The sequence below is a fragment of the Solanum pennellii genome, chromosome 8, assembly GCF_001406875.1.
Source record: "Solanum pennellii chromosome 8, SPENNV200".
NCBI classification, from domain to species: domain Eukaryota; kingdom Viridiplantae; phylum Streptophyta; class Magnoliopsida; order Solanales; family Solanaceae; genus Solanum; species Solanum pennellii.
Genome location: NC_028644.1, coordinates 62997442 through 63008976, shown reverse-complemented (window position 1 = coordinate 63008976; position 11535 = coordinate 62997442). Strand labels below are relative to the sequence as shown.

At 31.4% G+C, this 11535-nt stretch overlaps 1 protein-coding gene and 1 pseudogene across 1 annotated transcript; one reads left to right on the top strand and one right to left on the bottom strand.

Annotated features, from left to right (window-relative positions):
* Positions 1-3157: 3157 nt before the first annotated feature.
* Positions 3158-5060, top strand: LOC107027272 (catechol oxidase B, chloroplastic-like). The gene has a single exon (XM_015228452.2). The coding sequence runs from the start codon at positions 3190-3192 to the stop codon at positions 4972-4974; it is 1785 nt and encodes a 594-aa protein (XP_015083938.2). The 5' UTR covers positions 3158-3189; the 3' UTR covers positions 4975-5060.
* A 4747-nt stretch (positions 5061-9807) lies between these two features.
* LOC107027813 lies at positions 9808-10642 on the bottom strand (annotated as a pseudogene).
* Positions 10643-11535: the final 893 nt, after the last annotated feature.

Here is an 11535-nt window from a genome sequence, read left to right as displayed (position 1 = left end):
GCAGAGATCGGGAGAGAGGTGAATTGTATATGTATATAGGCTAAAAAATTGTATATTATACATATTTATTTGTATAAACTGGCGAATTATACATAAACAAACATGACTAATCATATAAACTCGAAGTCAATCCACGTAATTAATGTATAATGTTAGTCGCGAGTGGTAATTATAACAAACTATAGCTATGATGAGTAAATTAAATAGTATAAGTTTACTTATCCGCGTAATTTTCCCTAAATTTAATTAAGATAATTTTTGTGGTCATTATAGTTGTCTCAAATTCATTGTTATTAAATATGACCTTTAGTGATAATTTTATTAAATTCACTGGTGGGTAAATGTTGCTTAGCCAAAAAACTGAAAGTAAATTGTGTAAGCAAAGTCTGAATAGTTCAACATTTCATGTAAATAATATCCTCTTTTGTATATCTTAGCCATCTTTAAATTAAAGTTTTTACTTCTTTTTCTTGGTATATTAGATAATGTTTAATCTCCTCTTTTTTCCTCTTTTCTTTGAATAATGCATAAGGTACAGATCCAGTCCAAACTCTCATCTTGATAGACTGAAAACTTGTGTAGATGATTTTTATAAAAAGAAAAAAAGATATACCTTTACTTACATTAGCTAAATGGTGATTGAAGGCTTTAGTACTGACAATAATTACTAATACATACAAGTCTAAAATGTTACATATATACAAACAAATAGTTACTAATAAAGTGTTTCTAAACTAGCTCATCATGGATTTGATTGTGTCTCGATCCAAAAATGAACGTGATGACACTCGTCTTATTCCATTAAGACAAGTCAGTCTAAATTTGTCACGATAAAAAAATGAACGTAATGACACTCGTCTTATCTCACCAAAACAAATCAGCCTAAAACTCAACAATTACAATAAAATATGGGAATTTCAGAATCAATTCAAAACACCTCCAAAATCTGATTGTCACGTATACAAGCCTCTAAAGTATTTCAATTTATTTTAAAAAAATGCTAGTCTAAAATGAAGTTGTTCTAGAATAGAACAAGGTCATAACTAAGGAGAAAGAAAGTCCGCCGAGACGGCAAACAACTACCTCACAAATCTCCAAGAAGCCTCAGACAAGGAGAAGAAAAATACACAAAGTCCGGGCTAGTAACCTACATAAAAATTGTAGTAGCAAGGGGTGAGTACCAAACCACACGGTACCCAGCAAGTAAACTTCTAAACACAAGCTAAGGGGATAAAATACGGGTGCTCCTTACATACCAACCGAACTTCCACAACTATAACCTGTATAAAATTCAGCCCAACCTAACAGTTCACAGTTTTCATAGCACCCAGCTCATCAAAATCATTTTAACAAATTTACACATCCTCAACTACAAACTCAATATTCAACAATCACAACTTTCACAAAAAGACACTCACAATATCAGCAACACACAAGATCAAGTTCGTCAAATAGAAATAATCAAATATCAAGTACTTTTCAACCACCAATAAAACACATAATCATTAAGAAAGAAGAATGTCATGTAATGCAATGCAATATGACACCATGAAGTGATATGCCTCAGAATATCAATTTCTCTCTCAACCGTATATACATGATACTCCAAACAACTTTGTGGGTGTGTTTGATAGGAAGAAGAGAACAAGTTGTTGTCTTAGTTATAAAATTTATTTTTCCTATTTTAACAGTGTTTTTTTCATAATTAAGGAAATATATAAAAGTTTCACATTTATTTCTTAAAACAATCTTTGTATATCTGGATAAATCATCTATAAATGTATTTGACATCTAATCATGTTTGTTTCAAGTCTCATAAAAATTAATATTTATTTAATCCAATAATTCAGGATTGTTATTCTTAGGCAATTGCTTAGTTTAACCACAAATCTTACAATTAAAATTAAGACCTTGTTTTTGGACTAAAGTTGAATTGAAAATAATCTGATATCATATGATTAAGGCTGATTTGCAAAAGAAAACAAAATAAAGATAAATTATATTTTGAATATCTCAAACTTGTTAAATAAATATTGTTTTTTTTAAAAAAAAATCATTCGTACAACAATATAAATAAATTCTATTATGTATATCTCAAATTTACTGGACAAATGACTCTTTCTTTAGCATTCGTACACAATATAAATAGATTTTATCTCAAAATCTCAAACTTACTAGACTGACGATTGTTTTTAAATCATCCGTAAAATATTAATAAAATCTATTTTAAGTATCTCAAATTTACCGAAAAATTATTGTTCTTTATGGAATATATACATTTTTGTTTTATCTAAATATCTCATTTTTGTTCTTTAGCGGTTACCTAATCTAGTTCTTCATGTGGAGATGTAAGGTTAGAAATGCGATGCCTTTTTTTATTTTTATTTAATGTAAGTTTATGATTATTTTACTCACTTCTATTAATATCGTCCACAAGAATGCACTATGAATTTCAAGTCTCATAAAAATTAGTATGGATTTATTAGAAAAAAGACAACTATGAACTTTGTCTTTTTCTTTGCCACAACAAAAACGTGGACAACTATTATTTTTAATTAAAAAGAAGAAAGGTTAAATATTTTTTCAATCTGTTTCATTTGATTCATCATTCCCCTTAGTTAATCTATTCTATAATTACAAGGTATAATCACTAATTCACTATTAACAAAACAAAAGACCCATGAGTCTTAATTTATTCTTCTCGAAAATCGCAATACTATTTGCGATAGTTCAAAATTATGATTCTCCGAATAATTCTTTTTAATTATTTTCCATCTTTTAGTCAAGCTTACTTCTTTTATCATCCATACATAATATTAGATATTATAAACTCTATCTTGAATATCACAAATGTTTGTTCTTTAGCACGTTTATGTTCTTTTTTTTTATCATTCGTATAACATAATTATAGATAAATTTTATCATGAATATCTCAAACGACTGTTTATCGTCTGCACATAATAATAGATTCTATCTTGAATATCTCAAGCTTACTGACTATGTTTTTTTATCATCCATACATAATATTAGATAATATAAACTCTATCTTGAATATCTCAAATGTTTGTTCTTTATCACGTTTATGTTGTTTTTTTTGTTATATGTAAACTTTATGATTATTTTAGTCACTTGTATACGTATATATATATAGATGAATAGGAATGAGAACAATTATCCCTCCTCTCAATAATGTCTTCTTCTTTTTCGAGTAATTCTATGTGTTTAAGTCTTGGCGAGCAAAGTAGCAAAGTCTTCATTCTTTCTAAACCCTCGTCTTTCTTTGCAAAACCTTGTCGTCGTAATAACAAAAATTTCCATGTGTCATGCAGTAATGATAATGCCAACAAAAACAATGGTGATGATCATGAGAAAAACGTTGCAAGGAGAAATGTGCTTGTTGGTTTAGGAGGGCTTTATGGTGCTTCCAATCTAGCACCATTAGCCTATGCTTCTCCTATACCGATACCTAATCTGAAATCTTGTGGTAAAGCCACGAAAGAGGGTAGTATAGAAGTAGATTATAGTTGTTGCCCTCCTACACCAGCTGAATGGAACAACATTCCGTATTATAAGTTTCCACCTATGTCCAAACTTCGTAGACGTCCTCGTGCTCAACAAGTGACTGAGGAGTATATTGCAAAGTACCAATTGGCGACTCGAAGAATGATGGATCTGAATGAAAAGGATCCTCGTTCATTCAAGCAACAAGCTAACATCCATTGTGCTTATTGCAACGGTGCTTATAAATTTGGTGATGATGTTTTACAAGTTCATTTCAATTGGCTTTTCTTTCCGTTTCATAGATGGTACTTGTACTTCTACGAGCGAATATTGGGTAAACTGATCGATGATCCAACTTTCGCTTTACCCTATTGGAATTGGGATCATCCAGATGGTATGCGATTACCTCCCATGTTTGATCGTAGAAATACTTCCCTTTATGATCCAAGACGTAATCCACACGTCCGTAACGGAACCATAATCGATTTTAGATTTGGCGGAGATGAAGAAGTTTCCACTGATGTTGAACAAACGGTGACTAACAACTTAACTTCAGTGTACCGTGCCATGATCACTAATGCTGCATGCCCTTTGCAATTCTTCGGTGCTCGTTACCTTCTTGGGACTAATAATACCGACGATGCCGGAACTATTGAAAAAATGCCTCATACTCCCATCCACGTTTGGACTGGTACTGTCCGTGGCACGGCTTTGGAGGATGGTAGAACGTCCTTTGGTGAGGATATGGGTAATTTCTACTCAGCCGGTTTAGACCCGGTTTTCTATAGCCATCATGCCAATGTCGATCGTATGTGGAATATATGGAAAGGATTAGGCGGGAAAAAAAGAGATATCAAAGAAGAAGATTGGTTAAACTCCGAATTCTTTTTCTACGACGAAAACCAAAAGCCTTACCGTGTGAGAGTCGGAGACTGTTTGGATACAAGGAAGATGGGTTATGATTACGCACCAGCAGACATCCCATGGATTAATTGTAGGCCAACAAGAAAGGGAAGAGAAGGAAAAGTGGATTCAACAAAATTTGATCTAGAAAACAAGGTATTCCCAATTACCAACCTCAACAAACCAATTTCCTTTTGCATCAAAAGGCCAAAGACGTCAAGGAGTCAAGAGGATAAAATCGAAAAAGAAGAGGTGTTAATGTTCAAGGGTTTAAAGTATGATAGAAGCAAATATATAAGATTTGATGTCTTCCTAAATGAGGATGAGAATGTGAATGCAGATGAACTTGATAAGGTGGAGTTCGCGGGGACCTACGTCAACTTGCCCCATAATCATGCACATAATAATAACAAAAGGGATAATGGTGAGACGTTTCAGCTAGACATTACAGAATCTTTGGAGGACTGTGGACTGGAAGACGATGATATCATTACCGTGACTGTCGTGCCTAAAAAGGGTGGAGGTGCGATCTCCATCCAAAGTGTGGCTATTGAATTTCTCGAGAGTTAAATTACCATGAATGTATGTGTAATCTTCTTATTTAAATAAAAATTTATCTTTCATTTGGTAATAATACAAAACTATAGAAAATAAGACATCTCATGCATGTGAACAAGACAACAACAATAATGCGAAATGCTGGAATCTATTCCCTTAATCACTTTTATTTGCTAGTCTAATATTTCAAAACTACTCCCTCCGTCTCATTTCATATGTTATTTCTTCCAATAATTAGCTGGATTATAATACTTGTTATTTTATAAAAAAACTATTCTTGTTTGCATCCTTCCAGTAATTTTCGATACATGTTTTAAATATTGGAGTTATTGGCTCGTCCAACCCGGCAGCATTCATGAGTCGCTAGTTCAACTGTCCCTCGGAGACAGGGTCGAGAAGTACCATGCATGGTTGCCCCCCGTCCTTTCTTTCTATCAGTCTCACCCAGCAAGCCACCCCAACCCTACAGCCAAAAAAGGTAAGCGCCAAATTTTAGGATGACTGACCCTTTTAATTCAGTTCATATAATGTCTTTCTCGGGAGCTCGAGGAAATGCATCTCAGGTACATCAATTAGTAGGTATGAGAGGATTAATGTCGGATCCTCAAGGACAAATGATTGATTTACCTATTCAAAGCAATTTGTGTACTTATCCACTGGCATTGAAGGAGAAGAATGACAAGGTCTGCTTCCACAGTAAGGATTGCCACTTAGTCCAATCCAAGAGCAAACAAGGGACGCCTCATTAAGCAAGAACCCGAGCTAAGAGCGGGGCAGTTCAATTAAGGTATAGAGAAAGCTCCAAGCAGCTACCATTGATCAACCTTATTCAAAAGTCGGGCCGATCGGGTGTCTTCATTCAAGCGACGGTACAGAAGAAGAACGAAACGAAGTGAGAGGCCAGGAGGCAGGGAAAAGAGTCAAGTCGATCAGGCTCGAAACTGTCATCCCAGTCAATCCAATTGGGATGCCCTGGACCTGACATGTCACTTGGAAAGAGTAACATGAAGCTCAGAATTGGGGTGTAGTCAATACTCCCAAATAAAAAGGGAATTGATCTATGGTCGAATTTATGCATAAACTGTCATATTTTGCCTATTATACCCTTGATAGATTAGTCAATTAATCTTAAAAATGTACTCATCATTTATTATAAAGTTGACTTAAAAAAAACATCAAATAAGGATACAAAGATAAAATTACATCATTTCTTAATACAAGTGCAAATAAAAATATGACATATAATATGAGACAGAGGGCGTATAATTTACACTTCACATTTTATATTTAAGACAAAAATAATTAATTGTTTATGTTCTAAATCATTTTCTATATATTACGTATAACGTTTATATCTCTCGTCATTATTAATATCTTTTAAGAATCACGCCAAGTATAAAATGAATAACTAAAAACGCTACAATATAAGTTGGATAAATAAAAACAACTGGAAAAAAATATATTATCTTAAACATTGAGCAAGCAGAGTCACTATAGAGCTCGCAATCAGATTTATCCCTTATGTTAATTTTGTCAAAATATCATTTAAGGGATATATCATTTAGAGAGACTTTGATACTTTTTCTTGAGGACTTGTTTATATTCTCGCGATAGGTATCCATCAACCGATAGGTATTAAATTGAGTCTATCAATATTTAGTTGTTCAACTTAGAAATATAATCATAAATGCGAAAGTCAAACCTTGTTAAAGTAAGAAATAAAAATCCTCTCTAAAGTTTATTGCATATAGTTTTTCAAAACCTGAAAGTTATCGCATAGAAACATCTAATCCTCAAATATAAGTCCAAGAGTATCAAATATACCAAAATAAATAAATAAAGTTGTTTGTGTCCGAAAACTACAGACATACCATGATCGAGAGAATCCAATACGAGTTAGAAGGAATAACTCACCCTAGAATATGATGTGCTGGAGACTGGTTAAAGCTGAGGACGAGTCGAAATCACTGGAATACTAGGTATACTCCACAAAAGGAAAATGAAGAAAAAACACAAGGATCAATACAGGGCAACATGTATTGTGTTTGACTAATTCATTTGAAAATTACTTTTGAAAAGCAAATTGCATTTAACATACGTATCTTTTTAAAAAAGTACTTTGAGAGTCAAATTATAAAAAAAGGACAATTATTTGTGTACTACAAATATTAAAAATTATTTTTATAGAGAGAAACTAGTTTAAATATCTATTATAAAAAGTTAATTTTTATTTTTATAAAATTAAAATGTACATTTTAGTTTTTCAATCAATAATATACTTTTTTTGCAAGACTCAAATCTTTACTTGTTAATTATTTTTTTCTAATCTTGTGAAAGTATTGTTGTTACCTTTTTCTAATTCTTTAGAATCGTAAAATAATGTATAATATATAAAATAATAGTATATAAACGTAAAATAAATTTTAAAATTTATTATATAAAATAAAAAAACAAAATTCTTAAATAAAATTTAACACCTAACTTATGAAATATGCTAATTAATTAATAAGAAACATATTAATAAATATGTATATATAAAAAGAATATTTTACTCTTGAGAAAAATATTTTTTTGTTTTTGCTTATGTTTTTTTAAAAAAATAGAAATTTTTAGCTTATTTCAACAATAAAATAACTGATTTTGCTTCCATTTAAAACATTTTTTTTCTGATTTATCAAATACTTAATTTGACGTAAATTTGGAAATATATTTTTTACACATTACAAAATCAATGATGTATTAAGTTCAGTTAATGTAAAATCGAAATTAATAATTCACATTCAATTTAGAAATGTTTTCTAGTAAGGAAATTATGTTTCTACTTCTTTGAACTGGTCCCTTGTGGGTGGGACTTGTCATCAGTGCTCGTTATTTTTGTCATTTAGAGAAACTTGTCTGCAAAGAATTTGATGCAAGTATTTTATCACATTACCTACCCTATTAATTAATGTTTAAGATTCGATTTTGAAAAATAATATTAAAAATATTTTTTCATATTAAAAATAAATTGAGAAAAAAATAATTATATATTAAAAAATTAAAGTAAAGAGAGTAATATCGGATAACTAGTTCACGTGCATTTACTGAAATATTCAGAGGGACATTATTTGTATTTGCTAAAATTATTCAAAGAGCTAGTAACGGCTCCACCATTTAAATTATTTTGCCCACATCTTTTGCATAAATTTGGCCAAAGAATAAATATCCAATAAATAAATATTTATATTATTTTAATTATGTGAAAATGTGTGATAAGCACAAAGTTTTTGAGGAAAAAAAAAGACTTTTGACAATTTTTTATGTAAAATAAGTCATAAGATTTTATGAATATAAATTATTTTATTAAAAATAAAATAAAATAATTACTAAAATATAAATAAGATATCGTTCTTTTTGAAGTTGACAAAAAAAATATTAAGTAAGTTGAGAATAAATCTAAAATAATATTAACAAGAATTTTGAACGGGTCATACATGTTGTGTCAATTTTGTTTAGATATTTTTTATCGGCTTAACCCCCAAAAAGTTAGTATGATATTTCACTCAGACACCTTAATTAGACAAGTTAATTTTAAATATTTGATGTAGAGTCTTGTTGTGGTATTTTGACAATTTTTACTTACCTGACATAATGAGTGTGATATACTCTTTGATCAGCGCGTGAAATAATTTTTAGTTAATTTTTCATTATTTTTTCTTCTTTTTCTTCCTACTTTTTTAGTCACTATTTTATCCATTAAAGATGAAAATTTGACAAAAAATAAAAAATATTTTTAAAATCTAAAAATAAATTCACTTACAGAATTTTTTTTGAAAGAATTTAATATTAATTCCTTTAAACGAGCTAAAAATTTTATTTGAGATAATAATGGCGTGCAGATGTGGGGTGGGGCAGTTTCTACAAGTGGTGAGCGTAGGGTACTTCCAATGCAGGGTTTGAGGCTATTTGGAGGTTGGGTTTTGGGGGCTGTAGATAAGATGATTTTGTGTGTGGTGAGTGGGGGAGAGGGGTGAGACAATTAGGGGTGGGTTAAAATCTTTTATTTATTTATTTTTAAATTATTTGGATAAAAAATATTATATGTCATTAATTCATTGGTTAGTTTTTATTTTTATTAAAAAGAATTAATTAATAATTTCTTTTTATACAAATGACATATGATATCATTTAATTCGTCATTTTACATATCATTCGCGAGAATAATACACACCTTATGTATTTTTGCAGATATTAGAAAAAAGTATTAATATGACATAGCAAAACTCTATATCAGGTGTCTAAAATGAACATTGTATAATTAAAGTGCCTAAGTAAATTATCGTGCCAATTTTAGGGGTCACCGATGAATTAACCATTTTTATATTTATAAATATGATATTATTACCATATTTGAATTACCAAATTAATTTAGTATGACCTGGTATTTTTCATGAAACTTCTCGAATATCATCTTACTTGCTTAAACATTTTGAAATATTTAAAAGTGGATAAGTGATTAGGTATTAGGGTCCGTTTGGATGGGCTTAATAAAAGCAGCTTTAAAAAAGTACTTTTGAAAGTGCTGAAACTTATTTTTAAAATAAGTAGTTATGTGTTTGGATAAAAGTGCTGAAGTTGCTATGCCAAACGTGAAAAGGGAAAAATGGAAGAAAGAGATGTTAGGAATATGTTGTAATTTGGAGATTGTATAGAAATATTAAGGGCAAAAAGATAAAAATGTGGTCAACTTAAAACAGCTTATAAGCTAAAAAAAAAAAAGCACTCCTACCAGCTTTTAACTTTTGGCTTAAAATAAGTTTTTTTTAACTTAAAATAAGCTATTTTGAGTATTGCCAAACAGCTAAATAAGTCAAAAATCAGCTTTTAAGTCAGTTTGACCAGCTTTTAAGCTGAGCCAAACAGGCTCTTAATCTACTCATTTGACACATCTAATCACACTTATATATATATATTTTTTCTCTATTTTTAACATAATAACACCAGATTTTGATTCAAGCGCCAAGCTAATTTCAGCATGAAAAAAGGAAGAAAAAAAAAACAAACTGAACTTGTGTCTAGTTTCCCAGATGAATATTTTTTGTTTGGCTTGAAGTCACGCCATGGAGTGGGGCTTTTTACGTAGTCGTATCCCATCTTCTTCGTGTCCAAACAGTCTCCGACTTTCACAAGGTAAGGTTTTTTATTTTCATCGTAGAAAAAGAACTCTGAATTCATCCAATCTGGTTCTGTAATTAGATCTGTTCTTTTCCCTCCTAGTGTTTTCCATTCGTTCCACATTCTGTCCACATTGCCGTGATGGCAATAGAAAACCGGGTCTAAACCAGCTGAGTAGAAATTACCCATATCCTCACCGTATTTTGGTTTACCTTTAGGCGCCTTTGCATCTCGTACTGTACCAGTCCAAATGTGGACTGGTATGTGAGGGATTTTTTCAATGGTTCCCGGGGCTTCAATGTTAGTCCCGAGAACGTAACGTCCACCGAAGAAAAAAAAGAGGACACGGAGCATTAGTTATCATTTGACGGTACATAAGAATTAAGTTATTCGTCTGCAACAAGAGTTCAGTTGTATCAACTGTGTCTCCAAAAGTACCCAGATCCATTACGGACTTGTGGATTACGCCTTTCATCGTAAAGGGAAGTCCCTTCACGATCGAACATGGGAGGTAAACGCATGCCTTTTGGATGATCCCAATTCCAATAGGGTAAAGCGGAAGTTGGATCATCAATCAGTTTACCCAATATCCTAAAGTATAAGTACCATCTATGGAACGGGAAGAAAAGCCATGAGTTATGAACTTAGAGCTTTCTACGCTAAACATAAAGAAGTTGTATACTTATTTTTGGTTAATATCAATGATTCGAAGTTCAAGCTTTAGTCCTCTCAACTACAAAAACTAAAATCCACCAAATCAAAGTTTGAGTATATGAATGTGGTTGTATGACAGCTTTGCAAATGAAATTGGGTTACCGTTTCGAAAATTGTAGCCTTTACTAAGGGCAAGTCCAGTATGGGCAAGACCCAAATCGACTCCAAGACTGGAACCTCTTCCCAATGTTGAATCGTGCTTTCATTGAACCTCATATGGGGGAATTTCCTGAAGCGATACTGCTCTTAGTGCCTTATTTTCTGTAGTTAATTGCAGAGAGTTCCTGGCGGCCGGTCGAAATGTCACCGACGGCAAGCCGTAACACTGCTAATAGATGCACCATTCCCTGGGAAAATATTTTCAAAATAAAAGCATATTGGATATGGCTATTTTTGGGACAATATTTTAAAAGATTTATGATGAAATCAATTTAGGGCTTTTGGATACTTAAAAATATGAAGTGACTGATTAATTAATTGTTTTCTATTGAAAAATTGTGTCAGTTTTGGTAATGAATTTTAATAATTTGGGTTATGTTTTGGCACCTCATAGTTTTGTGAAAATTTGAAAATGCACTTTTTTGCCTCTTCTCACAACTATATTTATATTTTGGGACCAGTTAGAACTTTCTCTGGGGACTAGATTTTGAACATTCACAATAACATATTGAATCAGGGAAAAGAATATAATCTTGTCCTAATACA